Genomic DNA, 26,808 nt, shown 5'->3' on the forward strand with positions numbered 1-26,808 from the left:
TAAAATGCTCCGGATGGCCCTGTGATCCAAATTATAGTGTGAAGAATACTTTTGAGATCATTAAAAGAACCACTCTTAGGGGCAAGCTATGTCCCTCCCATAATAGACACATGGTTTCATTTAATGTCCCCCTCCGCTCTGGTTCTTGATGCTTGATTCGGGCCACTGAAGCATATTTATTATATTATATTTTTAAGTATTATTAGTAAAGTTTTAGTTTAGTAAAGTTTTTTTTTATTTTTTTTTATCAAGTTCAAGTGAATTTTGTGTAAACGCAGAGAGCAACACTAACCCTGCCTTCAAATGTTTAGGTGTTAATATTGTGGTTGTTTGGACCAAGATGTCCACATACAAATCTAACAGGTTATTGGATCCTTTTTGAATCCTAGCCGAGGAAATGCAGCCATAGAAGCTCATAGGGTAAATCCTATCCATTTGCCTGGGATCCAGAATACACACTTCTTCAGTACTTCTACATGTGAGTCTGGTCACCACTGAATCTCCCCGATCAGGTTCATTATCCTATGTTTTGAATGGTGAAAATGCCTTAAACTGGTGCCTTTAATGGGAATCTGAAACCTGTGAATACTTAGAGATGCACATTGGTGTACTCACGTCTGTAGTGGGAAAGTATTAATCACTGAAGATCCAAGTGGAGAGTTTGAATGCAGCATTTCAGACAGAGCTCATTACTCTCCCAAAAAGACCTTTCTTGTAAATAGTAAAGTTGAGCCAAAATCTTATCCTCGGTGACCCCACACTCATTCAGGCCAGCTCCCAGCCACCATCATTAGAGGACTAAACCTTATCTCCATGACAAGTCCTACAGTTTTTTGTCTATTTTATCTCTCTTAAATTTTCTCTTCATGAAGACACTATAAACCAGACATAGTTTTAGAAGGGGTGCCCAAAAACCTTTTAACTCCAGATCGTTTTAATGTTTTCTCTTAACACAGACTGAAGGGACATATTGTAGATTTCTTGCACAAAGAGGCTAAAAATGAACACTGAATGAAGGTTATAGAAAGCTGCAATTGCACACATATGTTACCTCTGCTATTCTGTGATAACTACTCAGGAAACCCCACTTTCCACTACATCCTAATACTCAAAAACACATACTGTAAAAAGTATAAAAAGTTAGAGCATTGCTTTGGGCTCACTACATATGCAGATTCAGCACCATAACCTCACTTAGGTCTGTCACTAATATTGCTTTGTAATTATGGCCCTTTATTTACAGGGGAAGTGTAAAACCAGCAAAAGAATTTGGATTTTATTGGAAAACAAATTACTGCCAAAATCCCCTGTAGGGCCAAAGTCAACATGAAGTAACATTAATGAGTGAGGTCTCAACTTTCTTCACTGAGCCGAGTGTGATGTTTAGCTTTGGCTTCATCCCCAGACAGCCTTAATGTAGGTCAGTGGATTAAAACTGTTGTATTTTAAAACAGTTCATACTGTATAAAAGAGGACCCCCCATGCTCAGTCTGACCTGTTTCTTTAGACATGTACCAGTCATCGCTGCAATGCACAGTCACACATTCAGATTTTCCAGAGGACAGAACTCACTCCCAGCTGCTCGAGTACCAGAATCCAGGGTCTGCATTACGCCATCGGACTCACTGGAAATATGTGAGAGGACTTGTGAACTCATCCACAGTAATGTGAAGTTTTTTAGTTACGGGCAAATGTTACAAGGTGTGATGGCCACAGTTAAAACCTCATCACTTAATCATTGTTAGCTGTAAATCATTCACTCAAAGTACCATCAGAAAAGATCTAATTGTTTTAGTGGTTTATTCTGGAATAAATATACAAAAGTCAAAGACATTTCAAACTGTCTGAGTAGAAAAAAGAAAAATATTTACAATATTTTTGCACAGAACTGGATAAATGTATACATAGTATACAGCACAGTCTGTGTATGTCAATACTTTTGCTGTACAGTGCAAAAAGCTGGGGTATAACAGATAAAACATAAAGACAATGGTGCATTAGTCCTGTCGTTGCATTAGACAGAGATAGTACTGGACTAGAGGACAGATGTGCTCTGGACAAGGAGAGCCACAATCATAACAACATAACAAAGGCACTGCCAGCTTTTCTTCCCTAAAGTTTAGCCTTTCATTTATAATAAATGATGTGTGTAAACTGTGCCAGAAAAGCATGAATTTAACAGGCTCCATGAACCTACTGTAGACTGGGGACACAAACTGACAATAATGGAAGACTGTCTGTTAGTAAGCCTAGATTAAACTTTACTAGTGAAGTTGGACTCCAGATCCCTCATTCCAGTCCAGCTCTGTTCAAAATCACACAAATGTTGGTTCTCAAAAAAAACAACACTTTACTTTACAGATCTTTCCAATATACATGATTTGTTTATTACTATTACTCAAACAAACCATGAAAAATAATGAGCAACTTTGTAAATTCCTGGAATGGTTCAGATTTTACCGAGCTTTATCAGTCTCATTAAGATAAATAGTAGCTTCGTTCCGAACACAGAAACACTTCCATTTTTCACTAGAAAATAATTGAATGCAGCTAATCTTTTTTTCTGAACATATGGCTGTGAAGAATGTGTTCACATTTGTGTCCTGAACAGCTGCATGCAAAGTGGCTTTAAGCTAATATTTGGTTTGGACAATCAATACAGCAGCAGGGTAGCAGCTGTGATAAAGATTTTTGTCTATATCTGCATAACAAGAACAAACAGAGTGATCCATTTTATTTCTAATTCCAAGAATCTAAAAACTCCCTGAAAAATAACAAGAGACAAGTACGGAGGAACATGCAACAGGGGGCTTACAAACACAAATGCTCTTGTCTGTTTGTTCATCTTTGTATTGCAGAAGCCCTAAACAATAACACTGAGTCTAAGGCAGGTGGGGCTTTATGGAGATTCAGACCTGCTGACAGGGGATAAATAACATTTTAAAATGTGTTGTGTTGTTTCCTTAAATTAGACCATGAAGTGTAATACAGTCATCTCTGCAGAGACCTTTTGATCTCTACATTTATTATCCATCAGTTTCTGAAAGAATAAAATCTGCTCCTGACAGAGAGTCCTTAACACGGCCTGAGGTTACAGAAGTCCAGCTCCTGTGGTTTTGCGCAAGTCCATGCAGTGTTCTCGGGGCAGCATATGTCCCGTCTGAGCTCTGCAGTCCAGTGGGCGCCTTTTGAAAGCCTTTGCCACAGGTCCTGGAGCAGGGGGACCAGTTCCCCACCCTCCACTCGGGACAGGGGTCTCCACACATCCGGGTGGTGAGGGTCTCTGTGTGGGATCACAATCAAAACCAGGCTTGCCATCCTGGCCGCAGACACTGCACCAACCTCCTCTGCAGCCCGTTACCGCAGGTTACCGAGCACTTGTCCCAGTTTGTGGAGAGCCACTTCCCCAGACCAGGCTCGTCCTTAGTATACACATTTTTCAGACTGTCCTTATCATCCTCTGCTAGGACACTGTTGTGGGAGTTTGCACGTGTGTCCTTCTTTGAGGCCTTGTCTTCTTTAGGTTGTCGGGGCAGGTAGAAGGAGTAGCGGATTCGGGGTGGGGTCATCCGGCCAGCACACAATACCTCCACAGTTAGAGATTCTCCTAAAGGTTTAACCGCCTGCAGAGTCTCAGAGGAGCCAGAAGTGCCACTGTAGCGCACCAAACTGTTCTTTACAATGATGTCTCGCTCCCCAGAGGACACAACATAGTTCCCATTCAGCACATACTGTCCATTACTGCTTTTCATAGCCAGATAATTGTCATCACTGGTCATTCCCTTGTAACCTCGCTGTCTGATGTCTATGTTGGCAGCACCCACTGGAAGCATGACCACGAAGTTGTATCCATGCCTGTATAATATGATAACACAAAATCAGATCAAAAGTAGATGCTTAAAGTGGTCCAAAGTATATCACTACATCTGTACTCACACTGGCTTTGTGAAGAGTCCGGACACTTTCTTGCAGCCTTTGTTATCACCTCCACATACTCCACACTTATCAAATTTTTTAGCTGAACCTATTCTGCCGTCACAGCCAGCTTTGATGCACTTTCCCTGGACGCACACTCCTGATGTATCGGGAGAACATGGAGTGCCATCTACCACCTGCAATAAACAAACACAAATGTAAAGAACCAAATATACAAACCTGATGTTTACGATGGATTAATATTGCCCTCAAACTGCCCTTAAAGATTCATAAGGTTTACTGTAACGTCTTGGCTGAGATTGGATTGTACAGCTGCGAGGTGATTTAAGCGTCTTGGGAGTATTTTTATCTCCTCCTCCACATGTTAGAGTGACGTGTGAACTCTGTATGTGCTGCTTACACTCACATCATACCCCTCTATCTGGGTTAGTCAAATTCCTATCTCATCCCTCAGTGTTTAAACACAGACACAATATAGTCAGCTGGACCATATATTTACTGCAGAAGACAACTTTTTCTGAATCCTACCCATGATAAATGGACCAACTGGTGGTCTCAGTCTGTGACTGCTTACTGATAAAGCAAGCAGAAGGCTGTATTTCAAGCACAAATAAAACTGGTAAAACAAGAACTATTCAATATAAATTATTTTAATTCTACACACACATTTTCAGGCATTTTAAATAAAACATTTAAAAAAAAACTGTTTGTGGTGATCCTTATGACTTTACTAGTTTGTTCCAGTCACTATTTCTACAGGATAAAACTGTAATGACCTAACAAAGCATCATGCTATTCTTTTCTAAAAACTAACTGTGTACATTTGCAAACACAGTAAAAGCTCACCTTGGGCGCGAGAACATAGAAGTACCCAGTGCCGTTAGCTCTGCAGATGAGTTTTGCACCTGTCGTTAGCAGAAACACCAGAAAACTTAGGCACCCAAACAGTAGAGGCAGCGATGGCGGTTGTTGTTGAAAACTGCGTCCACCGTTCTCACACTGCTCCTCTCTGAAGGTCTTCCCTGCTCAAAACAGACAGATGAAGAAGTTAGAGGTTTAAATGCTAGGGGCCAGAACATGTCAGCGGACATGTTGTACCATTGTCAGGGCAATTGTACAGACTGCAGGAACGGTATTTGACCCGAACGCCTTGGCAGTATTTCCCCCGTTTGATGGAGCTGGGTTGTTACACTCCCTTTTAGAGAGCTGGACACCCCCTCCACATGAGCGAGAGCAGGGGCCGGAAAGACACCCCACTTACCCCAACGACCATCCACCTGGAAAGTACAAGATAAACAAAAGAAAAAATGAACAAAACTCATTGTTGTAGAATAAATGAATTATCCAGAGAAAGTAGAGACTCTGGGTGTCAAATACAGGAGAAGTGCTCAGTACAAAACAGTAGTTGTATCTGACAACTAAGTTGCCAGTTTTTGTAGGAAATATTATAAACTTTGATAATGTAGAACAGATAACAAGGACTGAGCTGGCAATGTCCGTAGTTCAGTTATGCAAATTTTATACCATATTTGTCAATCATACCATAGTCATATTCTATATAGATGTGTTTTGAAAAAGGATTCACTGAGAATGTATTGCCACACATCCTTTATTATATGAGCTAGAATATCTTATCTGAAGGATCAAACCACATATATATACTTAATACATTAGCCAAAAGCTTCAGTTTTGTTTATGCGATCTCAAAGCACAGTGTGATGTCATTGCAGCCAGCCACAATTAGTTCATTGTAATGATATGTCAGAAATATAATTTCATTTGTAACTCTTACCTTCACAGTTTGCACAGCCATCTTGTTGGAGCATATTCCGCGGTCACAGATCTGTCCTTCACCACATGGGGTGCCGTCTGCCCATGGGAAGTGCCTGGTCATGCACACAGGATGACCATTGGACTTCTCCTGTGCACCACAAGCGACCGCATGGAGGCTGCATAAAGGGGCACGGCTTAGACCCCTCCCCAAATGCAAGCTCACACTGACGGTCTAAACTGTAGGATACTCCGGGCAGCACATCAGGGAGGACCAGGGGCTTCTGCGGTGGGTCCAGTAAACAGTCCCCTGAAAAGTAACAAAAAAAGATAAAATATGTCATCTAGAGGCATTTAGTAAATTTATCCATATTTCAATCCATCTATTTTCTTTCTGCTTATTTGGAGCCGGGTCGCGGGGCAGCAGTCTCAGCAGGGACTCCCCAGACTTCCCTCTCACCCCAAACACTTCCCCAGCTCCTCCGGTGGGACCCAAGGAATTTTCATGACAGCTGAGAGAAATAGTCCCGCCAGGGTGTCCTAGGTCTTCCCTGGGGCCTCCTCCCGGTGGAACATGTCCTGGAACACCTCCCTAGGGGGTTTCCAGGTGGCATCTGGAACAGGTGCCAGAGCCAACTCAACTGGCTCCTCTCAACGTGGAGGAGCAGTGGCTCTAGTCCAAGCTCCTCCCGTGTGAATGAGCTCTTTACCCTATCTCTAAGGAAGCACCTAGCCACCCTGTGAAGGAAACTCATTTAAACCACTTGTACCACGTGGATCGTTACAGACGCTGCTCCGAGCTTGTGCTCAATCGTTCCCTCACTTCTGAACATGGCCTTAAGATACCTGAACTCCTCTGTCACCCAGGGCAAGCCACCTTTTTCCAGTTGAGGACCATGGCCTCGGATTTGGAGCAGCTGATTCTCATCTCAGTTGCTTCACACTTGGCTGCAAACTGCGCCAGTGCCTCCTACAGGTCCTGGTTCGATGAAGCCATCAGGACAACATCATCTGCAAACGGCAGAGATGAGATCCTATGTGGCCACTGACTGCACCTAGAAATTCTGTAAATAATCAATATAAATATAATCATAAATATAATCAACAGAACCAGTAACAAAGGGCAGCCCTGGCAAAGTCCAACATGCACCGGGAACAGGTCTGACTTAATGTGAGCACAGCTCCCGCTCCAGTCATACAGGGACCGGACAGTTCTTAGTAAAGTTCCCCGGACCCTGTACTCCCTGAGAGGAGGTTGAATGCCTTCTCCAGATCCACAGAGCACATGTGGACTGGTTGGGCCAACTCCCATGAACCCTCGAGCACCTGATGGAGAGTACAGAGCTGGTCCACTGTTCTGCGACCAGAACGAAACACTGCTCCCACTGAATCCGAGGTTCGACTATTGGTCAGATTCTCCTCTCCAGTGCCCTGGAATAGACCTTACCGGGGAGGCTGAGGAGTGTGATTCCCCTGTAATTGGAACAAACCCTCCGGTCCCCTTCTTTAGTAGAGGGATCACCACCCCGGTCTGCCAATGCAGAGGTACTGTCCCGACCGCCACGCGATGTTGCAGAGACGTGTCAGCCAAGATGTGTTAACAGTGTTGGTGAAGCACTGCTTTCCCTTCCTGAGATGTCGGACGGTTTGCCAGAATTTCTTTGAGGCCAATCAATAGTCCTCCTCCCAACCTGGAGTTTTTGCCTCTATGACCACACGAGCTGTCGGCACACTTGGCCCGCCAGTACACTTCAGCTGCCTCAGGAGTCCCACAAGCTAACAAGGCTTGATGAGATTCTTTCTTCAGCCTGAAGGCATCCCTTACTTCCAGTGTCCAGCACTGGGTCTTGGGGTTGCCATCGCGACCAGCACCACAGACCTATTGACCACAGCTATGAGCAGCCACATTGACAATAGAGGCCGAGAACATGGCCCACTCAGAATCCATGTCCCCCAGCCTCCCTCGTAATCTGGAAGAAGCTCTCCCGGAGGTGCGAGTTGAAGACCCCACTGACAGAAGGCTCTGCCCTGGATTTTCCAGGTCTGTCCGGCTTCCTAATCCGCCAAGTGGATCCAACTCACCACCAGGTGGTGATCAGTTGACAGCTCTGCCCCTTTTCTTCACTCAAGTGTCCAAGACCCGTGGGCTGGAGATCAGATGGCACGACAACAAAGTCGATCATGGACCTCTGACCTAGGGTGTCCTGGTGCCACATGCACTGATGGACAACTTTGTGTTCGAACGTGATATTTGTTATGGACAAACTGTGACTAGCACAGATGTCCTGATAACTGAACATAGCTTGGGTTTCTGATTGGGGAGCTGTTTTCCCAATCACCTTTCTCTAGGTGTTGAAGTCCCCCAGTAGAGTAATGGAGTCCCTGTCTGTCTAGTACCCCTCCCAGGGACTCTAAGAACCCCAGGTACTCTGCCGAGTACCACTGCTGTTCAGCCCATAGTGAGGGACCTGTTCCCTAACCCAAAGGTGCAGGGACCTGACTCTCTTATTCACCGAGGTGAACGCCAACATGTGGCGGCAGAGCTGTGGGGCACAGCCCACACAAGCTCACCGGCTCTCCCTGTGGGCAAAGCCAGAGAAGTGGACAGCCCAGCCCCTCTCAAAGAGTTGGGTTCCAGAGGCCAAGTTACGCAATGGAGGTCAGACCAACTATAGCTAGTCCGTTACACTCAACCTCCTGCACTAGCTCAGGCTCCTCCCCCCCAGAGCCAGTCTCCATGTCTGGAGAATCGGTCGTCGAGCCCCCTGCCTTCGACTGCTGCCCAAATCCCTCTGCACCAGCCCCTTACAGATCCTCCTGCAGATGGTGGGTCAACAGGAGGACAGCCCCATGTCACTTGTTTGGCCTGTGCCCGGCCAGTCCCTATGGGGAATGGCCCGGCTACAATATGCTCACTGTTCATCAGCAATCCATTAAATGCCTGTGGATTTGTATTAGGAGGTCAGTCATCATGTCTTCTCTAGTGTTTTTACATAGTTGTACCACTCAAATAGAGAGTTCAACAAAGTACACAATCACATCCTCCCAAGGTTCACCCTTTTCATGTTTGACAAAACAATAGATAATGTTCATGCAGCATGGAGATCAAATAACATCACAAATATATGAGTAGGGGTTTGGATTATGACTTTAATCTGCAAATTAATAATAATGGAGTAATTTCAAAACATAGGGATAATAGAAATAGTTTCTAGTGCAAGTGCTTGAAACACTGTGGGCAGTTCTTATATTGGAGGAGCATAGGGAAGTGCATCACTCATCTTCATATGTACTATAAAGTTTGTACTAAATGACTAAATGTGATTAAAAGATAAGGATGCATGAGGTGGATCTTATCTGTTATTGGTCATATAGTATTCCCTTCACTACAAACATTGCACAAGTGAAATTAGTTATTAAAAGATATTTTTGCAGCAAACATGATGATTAGTAATAGCACTGAGCATTAGCAGCAGCGGTAGTAGTAATAGAAGGTAGGACTAATAGAAAAGGAATATCACTAGCTACAGTCATTTTAGAATGGACAAGCACTTTCAAACTATATGCACAAACTTCCTCCCTCTTCTGTGCAGAGGGTGATTTGATAATTTGCTAATGTCAGTATACAGTTTGCTCAGCATTGAAACAAGCTCAATCCCATTCCTTCCTCTTCACTCTCCAAGAGCCATCATTTAAAAACAATAGGTGCTATTGTGTTTACATGAAATGAGGAGATTACAAATGACTTGGGGCACGACGCTGCATGGTAACATGAGGCAACATGTTGTTCTAGCAGCACCACAGCTTTTTGAAGACTAGATTTATGACAGTCAGCCGGTAGGAGCCAAGTTACAGCCCTGTTAGCAAAAATCACTCCCCAGGCAAGTTTCTCAATGCATTCTTGGGTTGCATTTTGTTTGTGGGCTTGTACTTCAGTAGACAGAGACATGTCCGTTTGTCTATTTGGAGTTCTTCTGCATGTGAAGCGGTACGCGGATACACCTCTGAGTCCAAACCTCAGCGGTGACTCTTTTAAACAAGCCCTCTAATTTGGTGCAGATGTCGAGTAGTTTTAAATAAGAGTTTGAGCGCCTCTCCAGGGCTTTGTGGTCTGCCCAGTTTGGCAAAGAGTCCAAACCAATCCCAATGCAGTTTCTGGTGATGCAGATGGTGCACTGGCCCACTTTAGTAATTTGATTATGCCCACCACTTTGATTATGAGTGTTGGGCTGAAGACAAGAATAACTGTTGAAATCTTTAGAATGTGAACTTGGACAATTGAAACCACAAAATAGTAAAAGAGACTGTAAGGAAATTATGTTGTAACTGACGTTAAAAATGCGTTTAAAAAATTTGTAGCAATTTTTGTGTGTATTGCAGTTATTAGAGCACATCAGCATCAACCTTATTCCAAAAGGTTATTCCAAATAGTTATAGCCCTGAGCACAATATCACAAAGGTCACATTATTATTTAGTTCTATCTTGTATTACTTGTATTCATACCTGCTCTTAGATCTGGATATGACACCTAACCATTGGATAAAGGCCATTCAAACTCACCATGGCCCCCATCCAAAAACTCTGTGATGATGGCGGCGCTGCAGGGCGACCAGGGGCTGGTGCGGTTGATCTGGATCAGTGTAGGAGACATCATGTGGTTATCCTGCAGCCTCCCAAACACATCATCACAGGCTTTCACATTGTCGTGGGGCATGTTGAACACATGTCCTGTAGAGAGGAAGTCCAAGTCAGTGCTATTGTACTTGAATATGAAGCTATTTTATGATGTTCTGTCGTATAAGTGATGTGTGGTTTTGGCAAGTCTCACCAAGTTCATGAGCCGTGGTGAAGGCGGAGGGCAAGCCGTCGTCTTCGATAACTGAGCAACTCCTCTTTGGGTCACACATGGTGCCAACGTCCGCCATGCCCAAAGTGTCACAAGTAGATGCTCCACACAGGTCCTGCAATAAATATTATATGATAGACATAAGACAATGTTCAGGGCACCCAGTTTGAGTTTTACTTATATGGACAATGCTTTCATAGAGACACTTCTCTCTCATCAGATTTCAAACACCAAACATATACAATAGGGGAAATCCTCTGGCTTAGGTAGTCCTGACCAAGCCTAGCTCAAGATCTGGATCTGGGTCTCTAGGCACTGCACAGCTCCTGACAGGTTTCCCCAATGGCACTGAAGAATGGGTCAAATGCAGATTAAATATTTCCTTGTGTGGACAATAAAGACCACCTTAACCTTAATACATCTCTTGTCTCCTTAAGTGGTTTCTTTGTTTAGAGCTCACCTTCTCCTATATGAGCTAAAGTAATGTCCTTCGTCATAACATTTATACCCGAGCGCACGCTTTCCAGATGACCCATTTCCTGACCACAGTAGTACAACCCAAAATGTTAGTGCATATTTTGAGTTTCTGACCGAGCCTACTAATCACAGGACTTAAGCATTTATAACCACTGCACAGAAACACCCATCGCCACTCTCTAAACAGCACAACCATATACATTACATAGAACCAATTTATGCTCTGAGAAATACAGCTCCAGGCAAAGACAAAGCCGCTTTAACTTAATGCATTTGTACAGCACTTGAGTTCAATGAATGCACCCATAAAACGCTGAGCCAAGTGAAGAGCCATGATGACAAACCATTCCTAGCATAAACCACAAATGCTGCAATTCCAAATGGCTTCCAGATGCCTCTGTGTGTGCAGGAGATGACATCCAAGTTTGGGTCATTTAAGAGAAGGAAATAAAAACGTGCAAGAAGAACAAGAGGAACAAAGCAGCAGTGTCAGTGAGTTTGTTCCAAGCCACGACCTACTTCTCACATCTGTCAACTATCATATAAGCAACTTCATTAAACTGTATACTTAAACAAAACACAGATTAATATGTGTTTTATATGTGTAAAAAATGAAGTCACTGATTACAGTTTATGTAGCCTTGTTACAATGAAGCTCTGATTGCACCATAAGGAAATGCAATCTTGTTTAGAAATGAAATATTCTGAATTCTTTGCACATAAATTACAGGTGAAAAATGAAGGCTCTGATTTTGCCAACATTTGCCAACATGACATTTATATTTGTCGTGGTGACCCATAAAAGAATAGCCTTTTTTTTCCCATGTTGTCAACTATGGTAAAAGAGAAAAAATCTGATACAAAGACTAATTGAATGTGCATTATCATTGACCTATTACAAAATAGTGCGTTGCTATATCTTATCGTGATTTACTTTTATTCTATCTAAAATCTTGGTTTTGGTAAATGCTATTATATAAAGTGTTGAAAGTAAACATACAAAACAGCTGCTGGTCTTCAATGGATTCAGTTATCTCTTAAATGAAACAGTGTCTGGGGCCTTTGATTCTTCATAAGACAGATGAAATTGTTGCTTGTGGGTGTGGTCTGCTGGCTCTGAGTTGAACAGGGTCACACTGTATAAACTGGACTGGATATCTCCCTATATACAAAACTTTACATTGACCCGGACGGCCTCCAGCTTGAATATTTATGGTGCATATTGTTTTCTGTCAGGTGCCATGACCTAGACAGGAAATATAAGTGTGTCAGTGTGCTGTGGATTGACTGTTGCTGCTATGCTTGTTTTAAAGTTGGAAGATGAACAGAGTTAAAGTTGCTCAGAGAAGTCCTCCCTCCCTCCATCCATGTATCCATCTGTCCTTTTGGATGTGTTTAAGAGGCCCATGCAGTGGAGAACATGCAGCTGGAGCAGTGATGAAAGTCAGCAGTGCATCCCTCCAGGCACGCACAACACTTCTCAATGTTGCAGGTAAATTTGGCATCTGTTTTAAACTCTGCAAACCTGCCTCATACTACAGCCATTTAATTTCCCCTTCACACAAGCTTGCTGGTCAAACTCCCTAAAGCCAAACAGTTCATTATGGATCATTGACTTCACTGTTGACCCAGTGTCAAATATTTGGGAGTGCAGCTTTTCCATTCAATGAAAAACTGCCCTCTCATGAGCAATGAAAGCAATCAGGGCTTTTGCTCTCTCCTCCCCAATTACTTCTGACCTATGGTGTCAAAGCTCTCAAGAGTATAGTTAAAACACTGGGTTTGTGCCAGGAGATCATGCTTTAGAAGGTCACAAAAAATGCAGGCACGTGAAAATAAGGTCAACCGTGCTACACATGGACAACTTTAAAGATGCACTATGTAACCTTTCTTGTTCGGGGTCTTCATGTTTTTTCTTAAACTCTTTACAGTATGGCATTAAACTTGCTACTACTCTAAGCGAAATCACCTCTCCACTGATCTGACTTGTAACTTGGCCTGATGGTGTCAAAACATGACCCTAACTTACTACGGAACATTCCAGGTAATAACATCTCCAGTAGACGAGCAGGTGGCGTACCCTCCACCAGAAAAGTTACATAGTGAATGTGATATTACCTCTCTTGTAAACAGAATGGCCGTGTCCCAGTACTCTGCGTGCTTATCTGTATTCTTGTTCATCTTTTTCTGCCAAGTGCAAAAGTTTCTGAGAGTCATCGCTGCGTTACCGGACACCTTGGGTCCTTTGTCAGCTTCTGTTATGACAATGATCTTTACGACTACGATGTTGATTGAGTTGAGAATACTGGGGTGCTTGTACAGTCGCGCAGCCACTGACATCAACGTGAGGATGTAGTGCTTTAAGTCATCGCCGTGAAACTGTGCCATTGACTCGTCCGCCGCGACGAGCGTCTCCACGTATCTGGGGACTGACGCAAACCTTTTGAATCTCCCCAATTTCTGAATCGTGTCGGTCACATTGCTGTCATTTGCAAAGTGTCTGTATTTCTCCAGTGATTGCACAAGCTGTTGACTTATGTCACTGTCCACGGCACATCTGGACGTTGCGTTTGGCGTCAAGTTGCGGCTGGTTCTGCGCCTGAGGATGTGCGCACCTTCTGTAGTTCTAGTATCATTCTGTACCGGAGTAATAAAGTATTCCCATCCACGGAAACCAAAGGCACCCTGTAAACCATTACAAAGACTCAGCGCTGCATAGGAGTTGCTGTCATCGTTGACGTATCCAGAGTAGAAACACCGGCGCAACTCGTGCGTGAGTTCGCTGTTGGAAAGCTTCGGTGCGTCTTGGTTAGAAATACTTGGTGACATAAAACTAGAGTCCTGGCGTAAATCAAGCAATAACTCCTGATGAAATGCTCTTATTTTTATGACACTTTTCCCTTTAGAGAGATCCACGTCGTTGTCAAAAACAGTCCTTCTGTCATGATTGTAGTTTTTTAGCCTGACAGGAAAGCACAGTTCACTTTCCATGCAACACACAAGTTTGGATAAAGTAAGCGCCAAATAGAGGAAAAGTGGTATTCTGATAAACATGACGATGCTTGCATTCGGTACAGAATGCAGTGGTGATTAGCCGGTAGAGTCTGCAGGGTGAGCGGAGGCGGTGAGAGGCTGAGGGTAATCCAATGCGCACTTCTACACTGCAGCTTGTACAAGTCCACTCACTGCAGCACACTCCTCTTGGTCAAGACCCATTCCTCCACCTGTGTCTGCTAAGGCAACTGCAGCCCTCAGCGCAGGCTCAGGAGCTTTTTGTGAGGGGGCAGTCTTTGGATAGGCTTTGGGTAAAAATGTAAAGTCAACTCAAGACACCCAAAACTCAAGAGACAACCCTATTGGCAAGAAATGTGCTTATGATATTAAATAGGCTCAATTTCATAAATAGCAATCAAGACAGAAAAAAGCTTGCAATCTTGCATATTGCTTTGTATGATTTTGCCATTTAGGCTAATTAATAACTTAAGATTAAATGTACAATCTTATTTTAGTTGAAGTTAGTTTAGTTAAATAAAACATAATACCAATGTTATTAGGACATGGCAGGCTGTGTGTCGTCAGACAGACCAACGCTATCTATGGAAATGCTGTTTATTTACCTGTTAACTCAGCCTCTGTGCGCCATCTGGTGGACAGAAAAATACAACGCGTTAAAAGAGATTTTATTAGGCTACATCCAGATCCATGCATAAGGATCATTCATGTACAGAGCTGCTGCTGAACACAGACTATATCATCAATAGCACGGTTAGAATGTGAGCGTGTTGTGCCAAAATGAAAATACTTTGGTGTCTTTACACTTAAGGATAAATACACAGCACCAGCTTCTTTTGTTTGAAGCTGGTTGCTATGGACGCAGCACAGGTTGCTATCCTAAGGACCCCATTTCTGAGGTGTCCATAAAAATGCCCGAGTAACTTTAAACAACACGTTTATAAACTACACTGAAACATAATATTTGTGAATTATTTTACGACCAAAGTAACTTTTCATAACACACACACAATTTATATAGTCATGTATAATCAAACGTTACACGGTGTTTTGTAACTTTAGACAGTGGCACTTCGCCGCGCTCCACATCTCCAAAACTCAGACAACTTAGACTGAAGAAGAGCCACAAGAAACTAACAAAACCTAACAAGAAACTAACAAAAACTAACAAGAAACTAATAAGAAACTAACAAGAAACTAACCTGCTCAAACAGCTCATGCCTAAACGATACTGCTGTGTTCATTTCTGTTTATTCGGACTTATACAGTTTATGGCATCACCTGTGGCTAGCGTTAAGTCAACCTGTTTGTAGCTGTTAGTGTTTCGTTGCCGTTGGCGTCAGGATGGACTCGTACCACGTTTTGGAGCTCGCTGGAGAGGGCTCATATGGCCGCGTTTACAAAGGAAGAAAGAAATACAGTGGACAAGTAAGTTTTCTTATTAGCCATGTCCTCTATTTGTCATGTGTTTGTCGTCTGTTTGTTCTTGCACGTGTATCCTGCAGGTCGTGGCCCTAAAGTTCATGCCTAAAGTGGGCCGTTCTGAAAAGGAGCTAAGAAATCTGAAAAGAGAAATAGAGATTATGAGGGATCTTCAACATCCAAATATTGTTCAGCTTTTTGACAGCTTTGAGACAGCCACAGAGGTAGCTTACACAATTCTTAAGTGCAACAACAAAAATTAAATGCTGGGAGGAAGAGAAAAATGTGGATAATAATCGTTTATCATGTAATAGGTAGTAGTTGTGACTGAATATGCTGAGGGACAACTGTTTCAGATCCTTGAAGATGATGGCAGTTTACCAGAATGTCAGGTATTTCATTTTCTTCTATGATTTTCTTGGCATAACAATACAACAATACAATACAACAGTTATAACTACTTCTCTTTTTCACTAGGTCAGAGAGATAGCCTGCCAGTTGGTTTCAGCTCTTTATTATTTGCATTCCCATCGCATTCTTCATCGTGACATGAAACCTCAAAACATCCTGCTTGGGAAAAGTGGAGTGGTGAAGCTCTGTGATTTTGGGTAAGTAAATTATATTTGTAGAATTGTGTTCACATTGTGTTCACATTGTGTTCACATTGTGTTCACAATGTCTTCACAATGTCTTCACGATGTGTTCACATTGTGCTGACATTGTGTTCATGATGTGTTCATGATGTGTTCACGATATGTTCACGATGTGTTCATGATGTGTTCACGATATGTTCACGATATGTTCACGATATGTTCACGATGTGTTCACGATGTGTTCACATTGCCCGTGCTTCATATCAAGAGTGATGATAGATTCTGTCTGTGCAGGTTTGCCAGGGCCATGAGCGTGTCCACTCTGGTGCTGACTTCAATCAAAGGCACACCACTGTACATGTCTCCAGAGCTTGTGGGGGAGATGCCCTATGACCACACTGCTGATCTCTGGTCCCTAGGCTGCATTCTTTATGAGCTCCACACGGGGGTGCCCCCATTCTACACTAACTCCATATTTCACCTGGTGCAGATGATAGTAAGAGACCCAGTCAAATGGCCACCAACAATGAGCGACAACTGCATGGTAAAGAAACCTGTGATGTCCAAAAATAGAAAATAGATAACGTGGTACAATCGTCAATTATTTTATGATTTTTTTTGTTGATTGTTGATGATTTAGAGTTTCCTGAAAGGATTGTTGACAAAAGACCCCCAGAAGCGACTTTCATGGCCTGATCTTTTGCATCACCCATTTGTAGAAGATGGTGTTCAAGGTACATATTTTGGCATAAAATTAAACATTCATGTTGTTACAGTATGTGTTTTTGTCTGTTATTAATTTCTCTACATTTTGCCAGTTTTTTCAGACTCAACTGTGTTCAACCCCCTGACAGAAATGCCTAGTCCTGATATGGTGGCACTGAAACTTCAGCAGGTCGCATTGAAGACACCGCGGGTGACAGGGGAGAGTAGATTATTGCAAAAAGCCTGTGAAAAAACAAAGGAGAAAGTTAGTGATTCCAAATCTATGTTCCATATGTTTACATAGTCTATTTGATGTTTAATCTGTGCCTTTGACCTTAATAGAAAGAAATACAAAACAAATGTGGTCACTCCAAGACAGCAGTCAAACAGTCTACCTTTAGACAGACAAAGCTACCACCTCTAGAAAAAGATTTAAAAACATCCAACACTAATTCACAAGTTGGTGGCCACCAGAAATCTAAATACAGGTTTGTTGAGTACAAAGTAATTGAGTTGCGTACTAAAAGTGTATATACAATAATAAAACCAAAGATTAATTTAAAGTGACTTATTTTACAGGAGTCAAATCAGCAGAGACTATGCACAGGAGTTCCCCTCTGTAGAGAGCAGTCCACAGTCAGTTCAGAGGTGCTTTGAAGAAAGAAGACCCTCTTTGCATGCACAGTTTAGGGTGAGGGTGATCTTATGTTTTTTTTTTTTATTTTATTTAACCTTTATTTAACCATTAAGGTCCCATTGAGATTAAAAACCTCTTTTTCAAGGCAGTCCTGGCCAAGCGGCAGCAGCAAATAAAAATATAGTTTAAAAATAATTGTTTTATATAGATATAGGACATTTGGCCAGACATTCCAACAAAACCTTTATTTTCTTTAGAAACCGGATGCTGAGGACCTTTGGGAAAAACTCCTCTCAGATGTAGGCCAATGCAGACTTGAAGTGCTTAGGCATAATGACCTCATCCCAAGAGTTAAATCAACATTTCTTGCATTTAAAACTCAGGTACGTAATGCATGTGTTAAACAAAAATAAATTGGCACAGTTCTTCAGATGAATGTTAATTTGGTTTTATTTTTGCAGCTCAAAAGCGGAACCGTCATAGAACCATTAGAGATCCATCAGCCACTGAAGCTCTTAAACAGTCTGATCCACTCTGATCAGAAAGACACCTATGACCTCTGTTTACAAATCGGGCTGCCCTATTCACTCTTTGACTTAATCTATGCCATAGTTGAAAACCCAAATATTGCTAAGGTAACTGGTTGACGTTTGTATGACATTTGTAAAATATACAGATACTTTATATTAATGAACATTTCTGCACCAGCTTCCATGGTCTATTCCTGCACTTGGTGAAATGTTTGATCTGCTCCTGATCTTTTGGGGCAGGCACTGTGATTGGGCAGAAGAAGAATATAGGTTTAATAATTACTTTTTGATGTTTTCATTTGAATGTGTGTATTTCTGTTGCTCAACTAATCATTTATTTTGCAGCCAATTAGAAGACCACTCAAAGATGTTTATCACAGTTCTTAATCAACCAAAGTTGAGGACATTGGCAGTAAGCACTTAAACAATATTTCAAGATTAAAACTGAAATAATAAATAACACTAAAAATGTAAAAAAATAAATAAATCTATATCCTGTTATTAGCCTCTTGCAGCCTCTGTGTTGGCTATCTTTATACAACATGGTGTAACTGTGGATGCTGATGTGGACACTCTGATTTCATTGTTGCGCGACCTTTGGGAAATGAATGAGGTATAAATATTGTGTGTTTGAGTATGAGTAGGCACTTGTTTGCAAAATTTGATTGTTGTTGTTTTTTTTTCTATTAGGACCTCATTCCCTTACCAGCGGGATGGGGAATGTTCGATGGAATCCTGGCTTTATTCCTTCACACTCTCTCAGAGGTCGGAATACAATACAAAAGACATTGGTGATGGTTAATGAATAAAACAACAACACTATTCGTATTTTCAGTGTGACAGTGGACAGGGGTCTTTGCGTTTAGACCCTGATTTGTTTCTGGATTTATGGATAAGTGTTGGTGTCTCACTTGGAAGAACCCCACCATCCACAGATCACTATTCAGCAAATGGTAAATGTGTTAAAATTTTCAATTGAGCTATGTCACCAGTCCTCCAATGCAGACTGGTAAACATGTATGTACTAATCAGGCAGGTAGTTGTGAGTTGTTTACTTTCTGTATATTTAGTAAGTCTAATTTTTTCAAAGTGTGGTACTGTTGTTCTAATTGTATTCTGTATTCATGACAGGCATATATTCCTTTTTGTCTTTGGCACTGTTGGTCTTCATACAAGATCCAAACTCATGCATTCCTGTGTTTAGTGACACCTCATCTAAATGCGTGTGCACACTGGCTCTGCTGCTTAAGCCTGATTGGTTTGTGTTTTGATTCATTCATTTATATATTTCCCAGTCTGTTGCATTTACTTTTGCTTTTTGTGTGTTCATTATCAACTGTCATTACAGACCAATGCGCCCTGCCACTAACAATGACATTTGTGATCTTTTTCAGTTTGGGCTTGTTTGTGGAGGACTGCCCGCATAGACTGGAGACTGATTGGAGTCTTGACAGCTTGTCTGTGTTGAGCTGCCACTTGTTGTGTTTCCCATTTGCTCTGGACGTTCCTGCTCTCACCATGTCCAGGATTCTTGACTTGTATGTCAGCAGTAGTGTTATTGCAGGCCTTTTACAGGTTAGGACCTCATCATACTCCTAATAAAGACCTCTGTCTCACTACTGTAGTAAACACATCTTCGTCTGATGCAACCCGAGATGACTCTTGCAGCAAGACATTGTGTACACATTAATATGTTTGGTATTTCAGCACAGATTGCATGTTATTTGTTCTATGCTGTTTGATGTTCGGCCAGGTGTTGGGGTGATGTTTTTATGTTTTTATGTCTTGGCAGGTGATTCAAACACTTACCCCTTCATTATTAGAGCTGCCTCTTTCGCTGCTGAGCCGTCTGCTGCTGTGTGACCCTGAGCGCTCGCTCTCTTGCCTCGGAAATAGTGCTGGTAATTTCTTTATACCATACCGGGACAACCGCCTCTCTGTCTCCACGGATACTAGAGACAGAACCGCCATGTCTCTGCTCTCAGATCTGATGCAGTCGGACGTCCTGTGGGAGGCTGCTGTGGAGCTGCTCACTGTTCTGTCCCAAGTTGCCCAATGTTCCCCACAGCTTCACCTGGAAGTTTCAGTCTTGTGCCGAGCACTGACACACACTCAAGAACAAGTCAGAGAAGCTACTTGCAGACTATTGGCAAATATGCAGACATCCAACACCAATGCATTGTCTATTATGAAATCTGTAATTTTTCAATTTATTCACTGCCTTCGTGATCCTAGCATGTCTGTTCGGCGTATGGCCTGCAGGGCAGTCGGGAGCTGGTTGGGAGGACTGGCTGAGGCAGGGTATAAAAGCAGTGAGTCCAGCAATAAAAAGGGGTTTGGTCTTTGGACCAAAGAAAATAGCAAAACCAAATCAAACCAACAAGCAGAGTGTGTCCCACTGGCGGAACAGGAGGATGAGGAAAACTGGACTGAGGCCATGAGGAGCTGCACAGCTCTGCTGGGGGCCACTCTGTTGGACCCGGACACTAAGAGCCGCCATCACTGCTGCGTGGCACTGGGGAACCTGGTGAAACTGGAGGGGGCTGTGCAGTGGGTGCTGGAGGAGGACGTGTCCAGTGCACTGCTTAGAGCTGCATGTATGGACTCCCATCACACAGTGAGACAAGCCGCCATATCCTCCCTCTGTATGTTCAGCCAGCAGGAGCCAATCCGTCAGGTTTGTGGGAATTTAGAGCTTTAAAAATGCCACTCAAATTTGTTATTAAAATGTACAATTTTTAAAAATATATTTACAATAAAATTGTAACTTGTATTAAAATGTAAACTTTATTCTTAAAAGCTAGACTACATGTGTGTCTATTACTTGTAAATACACCTTTTAAACACATTTTACTGTTAGCCTATATGTACACCACTTGATGATGATGATGATGATAATAATAATAATAATAATAATAATAATAATAATAATAAAAATGTGTTTTATTTTCTCAGGCGCTGATGTCTCTCGATGCCAAAAGAAAACTTTTGCAGGCTTCACGTGCGTTTCCACAAAGCCACTATGAGCAGCTCATTGGACACCTGTGAGAGGTTCATGTTTGTCTGGCCTGCATTGGATACGAACATTTAGTTGTAGTTATTGCATTGTGTGTTTTGTACTTTTTTTTCTCTAAAAGAAAGTTGCGACCGACTTCTGCCCGACTCAAATATCAAATACTAAAATTTACGATTTCATTCAAAAATCGAGCGGGTCGTGGATCATTTTAATTCCATAATTGTTATTCCATTGTTATTATTCTGTTGTTATTCTATTTTCTGAGTTTGAAGGGCCGCGCGCATCAGCGCCGCGTGCATCAACGCAGTGCGCGCGGGCCGCACGTGGCGGCCGGAGCAGAGCGCATCCGGCCTCTGTTACTTTGACAAATGGAAATTTGACCTCTTGAAAACTGGGAGACACTAAAAGCTTTTTCCCGAAATAACTGCTGTATAACAAATGAGGTTAAGCAGAGGACACTTTATTTTGAAACTATTACAAACACAATAAACATGTTCATGACTAAAACATAGCGTCTTTACGCGCTGTCAGCAGGTTGTCTGGCGTTATTTTTGGTATTGGACAGTCAAAGCTGATAGTACACCGCAGGGAGTAAAAGACTAAAAAGAGACCAAGTGTCCATGAGTCAGCGTTACTTCCTCAGATTGTCGTTAGTTGATGTGCGTTGAACATGGCACGTCGCATTTGCATAATGCAGCATGGACGAGGGTTCACAGACCTTCCAGAAGACAAACATTTCATGAAAAAGTAACATTATTTTAAACAAAGTAAAAGCAACACATTCCACTCCCTGAACAAACAGTAGTTACAAGTTAGTGCAGATCAGCCATATCAGGCCTTAGATCATATTGCCTAAATTAGCAGTGCAGAAAAGTTTCCATCTTAAAAAAGACAATGTTATGAAAAAAAAAAAAAAAGCACATTTAAAAACTCATATTAAGTGGCTAATGCCGCTGCAATAAAGTATTTGATCACTTAGAATATTTTAGCTATACAAATGTTTTCCATTTTTGAAAACATTTGTAAGATTGAGCTTGAGCCTGAGTAATAAAAGCCAATAGACAACTTGTACCAGATTGCAATTTTTTGGGACACTAAAATAAAAAAAATAAAAAAATAATTATAACACAATAAAATGTAATGTTATGTGAAACTTAAAAATCTTATAAGTGAAAATACTACAAGAATGTAAAAGAAAGAAATAGATAAACCACAATGTTCTTTGTATATTTAGGAAGCTTTCACAAGAGAATAAAAAAAAAAAAAAAAATTCACATAATGACTGGTTTTACAAATTTAATCTTAATATGCTTCTCAAGACAAGATAGTGATTACTACTATTACTTAGAACAAAGAACGCAGTTTTTAGATGATCAAAAATATACTGGGTGAATTACAGAGAAAAATTAAAAGTACATTTTCTATTGCTGACATCAGTTCGAATAAGGCGGTTCAGTATCCTATACCTGCTGTATGTATTGTGTTACATTATTCTTCAGAAATAACCCAACTTCAATCACATAAGATCTATTTTAAATGATTGTCATTTCAAGCATTTCAATGCCACAGTGCAGACTGAAGGGATTAAATCTGAAGAGTACAATTGCGATGGAAGCATTGGATAGACTTGTTTTAAAAAAAACAAAACAAATATTAGTAAAGCATGCAGTTACCCCACCCATCAGGAAAAATGAACATTCATATCTGAACAATCATAAAAACTGAAATTCCAGCTCCTCTTTTTCACATTAGGCGGTAGTGTCCTGTTTGAGCCTCTGACTGCGGGCCTTGTAAACTTCGATGAGCAGGTCTTTGACGTACTGGATCTCTCGCTCCACAGATTCAGCCTTGTCCCGCAGCTCACGATTCCTCCCCTCCAAACAGTGTAGCTGCTCCTCCAGTGAATCCAGCTCTGCTCTCTTTCTCTGCCGGTATCTAGAATGGTAGCATATAATGTTACAAAATTATATTCTTCTTACATGAGTGATTAAAAAGTGATTATAGAAAAGGCGATTTTACCTGTGTGCAGCGGTTTTGTTCTGGTCACGTTTTTTCTGTTTGCGCTCCCCACCTTCCACTGGGATGATGTCCACCTCATATTTGACCGGACAGTGGTCCTCCTTCAGCCTGCACGCCTGTCTGTGCCCTGACGACTCCAGGTTCACACTCTCCCTGGACATTAGAAAGCACTCTGAGCTCTGCTCTTCAAGGAAGCCGCAGTGCAGATCATGCTGGCCCATTTGTAAGCTCTCGGCTTTGACCTGCTCGTTGATGTTGCCTAAAAAGCTGTGATAGGCCTCAGACTGAGTTGTGGGGAGGTAACACTCACTGCCTTCACTCTTCCATGACACTGTGGCTTTGGTCACTTCCACACTCGTCTTGATGGTGTTCAGCACCTCGCTGCTGCCGGTTCCTCCGCTCACCTCTCTCATGCTGTACATCAGCAGATCTTCTTTTTTGTGGGGGACTTCAATTGGTCCACCAAAACCAAATCCACCACTGACGATCTTTGCCGTTCCTAAAATATCTTGGCTGAAGCAGCAGTTTTTTTCTTCTTTTGGTAGGACCTGACATCGCCTGACCTCAACGGCGCTGCCCAGACAGTAGCTTTTCCCCAGCAGTTGTTCGTCGTCCGCACAGCTGTAACTTCCTGTCAAAGTGAGCGCGGAGCTCCCTGAGTTACTGCCTTTGGAACTTAACAGACTTGTGTCGTAGCCGTCACTGAACCGCAGCCCGTCCACTCGCTTTCTCCCACTTCCAGTGGGGCGACTGCAGCTATACGGGGCGTGTCTTGGTATTTTGGATCGCCCGAGGGGCCCACCACAGATGCTCAGCAGGTCCAGTTCACCAGTTGCCAGGGTAACAAGTAGTGGGCTGGTCTCCGGTTGGTTGGACGTTGGATATGATGCGTATGGCAGTTGACTGAACGCCTGTGGACCCGCCGGCACCGGACCTTTGTCACATTTTCCCAGTCGTGGCCCCTTTTCTGGCAGTGGTTCGGACAGGAAGTAGTCCTCCAGCTGGGCGAGCTCTTCTTGCAGCAGAGAGGTCATGACCTCCAAGTCCGAGGGCACCTGAATATCATTGTGAAGGGGTGAGGGGGGTAGGGAGGCATTGGTGGAGGAGGGAGGGGAAGGAGGGTGTGGGAGGTACGAGGAGAAATCCACTTCTTCTGTCATCCAGTCCGTAAGACCATCACCTGAGCGGGATAAAAAAACTCATTCACAATGTGCAGAAGTTGGCATCCACTACAGCTAATCACTCAAAAATGACAACTAGAAGTCGAATAAAAAATAATAATCAAACTTTTAAAAAATGTAAGAAAAATTTGAAATACTTCGTTCATAAAGTTTGCGTTAGTCGAAACGTTAATTGTAGCTAGTTTACGACTTACTGTTCAAGAGGGACGAATGTGCTGCAGTGCCGAGCCCACCTGAAATGAGGAAAAATATAAAAAAGCGTACCCGCTGCAACTCACCAATTAAGTGCTGCGTCTCCTCTGACACCTCCCCCCTGCACCCCTGTGATTGGCTGAGGTTAGCCTGTGGGTGAGAGAGAGCGAGGGGGTCTGCCAGGCACACACGCAGACTCTTCCAAACAGGAGCCGAGGTTGCCATCATGGTGATTGGTCTGGTTCAGTCCAAGATCGAGGTTGTAGTGGTGGAGGTGAGCGGGGTCTGACAGATGGGCCACAGAGAGCAGGATGCGGCAGGCATAGTGAAACCTGCAGGCGAAGACAAACAAGCTAAATACAAACAGAAAACTGGGAAAAACTGACAAAAAAACTTTTGATCAACCATTCTGTCCCCTGGATTTTAAGATGTATTAGTGTATTCAGAATAGCACAATGCTGAATCCCTATAGATGTCCACACTAACAGTAAAAGAAAGGCTGTTCCCCTGGACCCTTTGGGCTCACAGGAATAGACACTTGACGTCCAAAGCACGTGGGACCCAGTGACGTTGTCATGGGCCCAACTGTTGATAAAAAGGACTAGATTAACTCACTGTCTCCAAGACTCTTACTCAATATGGATTACCAGAGATCAGTAACTTGTAATCTCACGGTCTTTTTTAGATTCATCAGCGTTGACCTTAAGTTTTGTTATAACTGGGTCACGTGGTAAATGATGTTAGGGTTGAATATTACAAAGGCTGTTAGAAATATAATAACCACGCAAAGTTATAAATAAATGACAAGCTTATTTATGATCGTGTGCCTATAAATATATTATATATTTAGAAAAGCTTTCTAAAGATAACAAACAAATTGGTAAATAAATATTCGAACAAAGGATGCAGTGACATCGATTTAAAATGACCATAAACGATCACCTCTGCCTAATAAAAACACTGCTAATGCTACAATACCATTATAAAAGTAACATTTCTGCCATATATAGAACATGTAAAACAATGAGAAAAGTGTCACTTACTCCATTCTTGCGGAAAACTGTAGGGCACTTAAGGTGCGTTGCAAAAGCAAAGCACGACTTGTTAGTCGGTCCAAACACGTTGAGAATTCACAGAGCCATTGTAGCCAGGGACGTCCGGGCAGAGCAGAGGCTTCAGTTGTTGCTTTGTTGTTGTCGACCTGAAAACTGGAGGGCTGTTTAATTGTGAGAAAGCATCAGTTCATTCACACCTAGCAACCGACTGCGTCACGGCATGAGGCTGCTGCAGTGTTAACCCCGCCCACACGCCGCGGAGCACCGCCCACCGGCGCGCGCCTTTGGCTGGGACAAGCAGAACTCAGAGGCGATTTTCTCACTGTGACTTTGGCTTTTTGTTGGATTTGTTACATTTTGTTTTGTTTTAAATGCAACAAGCTGTTTATTCTATCCCAGTTTGATTAAACATCACCTTATCTGTCCATTTTGTGTTATGTGGCTTATAGGCTATAAACCTAGAACAATCTATAACCTCTAACGTCTGTCGGCCATAGCCATGCCTACAGTGGCTAAGCACTCTGAGCTTCCACAAAGGAAACCTTGTAAATGGACTGACTTGTATGTTTCCTGTAGGCTACTAGTCTTTGGCTATTGTTTAGTTCTCCCTGTTTGATTCACAGCCTCACGCTTTGTTTTTCTGCTCAAACTGTTCCAGTTGCCTCTCCGTTGCATCAGGAGCTCAGGGCGCCGCTGATTGGCTGGTTGTGATGTTCTTCTGCATTCTCATTGGTCTAGACATGTGCGGACTGTAATGTGATTGGTCTACTGTAGCCGAGGAAAACCAGGCAGTGGGTTTGGTTTTTTGTGAGGCACCGCCCGTGCACATGTTTCAAGTAAACAAACCGGGCTCAGGGCTTTCTTTTTTTTTTCTTTTTGGTGTAAAACTAAAACTTGTAAAGCAAATTAAGTTTAGTGTCTGATAAACAAAAATAATCCATAGTTTATGCGCATCTCTATAGTTAAAGACATATTAAAATTTAAATTTTATTTAATAATTATTTATGTAATCACCATCTTACAATATTCGAACACGTGATTAAACAAATTACATAGTGTATCAAAAGAAAGTAATATAAACTACTTGATTATATTGTGTCCTTATTTCTGTGCCTAGTGAGTACATGGCTCTATTGTTGCTATAGCAATAGCGGACACTGCTCTATTTTAGAATGTTGTCTGGTTCCTGTTGCCATGGGATTTGCATCTCTCCCTCCCTCCTGCTCTTTACCGTCTCTCTCCATCTTACCTCAGTTCCCTCGCCCCGCCCTGCACAGTCTCTCTTCTCTCTCTCATTTGCTGAGTTGCCTGTCTGAGACAAGATAATTTACCAAAACAAATAGGCTGTGGTTACATTTGCTGAATTAGCATGCTGTTAAGACACTGATGTCCCTGCACCATTAGCAAAGTAGAATA

At 42.4% G+C, this 26,808-nt stretch overlaps 3 protein-coding genes across 3 annotated transcripts; 1 reads left to right on the top strand and 2 right to left on the bottom strand.

Annotated features, from left to right (window-relative positions):
• Window positions 1–1,797: 1,797 nt before the first annotated feature.
• adamts15a (ADAM metallopeptidase with thrombospondin type 1 motif, 15a) lies at window positions 1,798–14,268 on the bottom strand. Its single transcript, XM_055226710.1, is given in 17 exon segments — window positions 1,798–3,117; window positions 3,119–3,193; window positions 3,195–3,274; window positions 3,277–3,322; window positions 3,324–3,855; window positions 3,937–4,112; window positions 4,783–4,836; window positions 4,838–4,909; window positions 4,912–4,958; window positions 5,035–5,097; window positions 5,100–5,178; window positions 5,181–5,213; window positions 5,729–5,854; window positions 5,856–6,016; window positions 10,268–10,435; window positions 10,536–10,668; window positions 13,149–14,268. Coding segments are annotated over 17 exon segments (2,823 nt in total). The 5' UTR covers window positions 14,085–14,268; the 3' UTR covers window positions 1,798–3,075.
• An 859-nt stretch (window positions 14,269–15,127) lies between these two features.
• Window positions 15,128–21,469, top strand: stk36 (serine/threonine kinase 36 (fused homolog, Drosophila)). Its single transcript, XM_033977820.2, has 20 exons — window positions 15,128–15,470; window positions 15,548–15,688; window positions 15,779–15,856; window positions 15,942–16,072; window positions 16,352–16,601; window positions 16,698–16,791; window positions 16,876–17,027; window positions 17,105–17,250; window positions 17,342–17,453; window positions 17,657–17,782; window positions 17,861–18,034; window positions 18,108–18,199; window positions 18,275–18,341; window positions 18,435–18,542; window positions 18,620–18,694; window positions 18,765–18,882; window positions 19,061–19,187; window positions 19,324–19,504; window positions 19,722–20,606; window positions 20,885–21,469. The coding sequence occupies exons 1-20, from the start codon at window positions 15,387–15,389 to the stop codon at window positions 20,975–20,977; spliced, it is 3,234 nt and encodes a 1,077-aa protein (XP_033833711.1). The 5' UTR covers window positions 15,128–15,386; the 3' UTR covers window positions 20,978–21,469.
• Window positions 21,470–21,828: 359 nt separating this feature from the next.
• On the bottom strand, window positions 21,829–25,566 carry atf5a (activating transcription factor 5a). Its single transcript, XM_033979115.2, has 4 exons — window positions 25,381–25,566; window positions 24,424–24,669; window positions 22,965–24,144; window positions 21,829–22,880 (listed from the first exon to the last, which is right to left on the bottom strand). The coding sequence occupies exons 2-4, from the start codon at window positions 24,563–24,565 to the stop codon at window positions 22,694–22,696; spliced, it is 1,509 nt and encodes a 502-aa protein (XP_033835006.1). The 5' UTR covers window positions 24,566–24,669; window positions 25,381–25,566; the 3' UTR covers window positions 21,829–22,693.
• Between the last annotated feature and the right edge of the window lie 1,242 nt (window positions 25,567–26,808).

Source organism: Periophthalmus magnuspinnatus, chromosome 14 (assembly GCF_009829125.3).
Source record: "Periophthalmus magnuspinnatus isolate fPerMag1 chromosome 14, fPerMag1.2.pri, whole genome shotgun sequence".
NCBI lineage: Eukaryota > Metazoa > Chordata > Actinopteri > Gobiiformes > Gobiidae > Periophthalmus > Periophthalmus magnuspinnatus.

Excerpts from the sequence above, each read along its gene's own strand:
- atf5a (XM_033979115.2), bottom strand. The coding sequence starts at position 24,565 with ATGATGGCAACCTCGGCTCCTGTTTGGAAGAGTCTGCGTGTGTGCCTG. Across the intron at positions 24,145-24,423 it reads GGAGACGCAGCACTTAATTG|GTGATGGTCTTACGGACTGG; the intron begins GTGAGTTGCAGC and ends TATCCCGCTCAG. Across the intron at positions 22,881-22,964 it reads AACAAAACCGCTGCACACAG|ATACCGGCAGAGAAAGAGAG; the intron begins GTAAAATCGCCT and ends CTACCATTCTAG.
- stk36 (XM_033977820.2), top strand. The coding sequence starts at position 15,387 with ATGGACTCGTACCACGTTTTGGAGCTCGCTGGAGAGGGCTCATATGGC. Across the intron at positions 17,251-17,341 it reads CACCAGAAATCTAAATACAG|GAGTCAAATCAGCAGAGACT; the intron begins GTTTGTTGAGTA and ends CTTATTTTACAG. Across the intron at positions 19,188-19,323 it reads CTGCTGCTTAAGCCTGATTG|TTTGGGCTTGTTTGTGGAGG; the intron begins GTTTGTGTTTTG and ends GATCTTTTTCAG.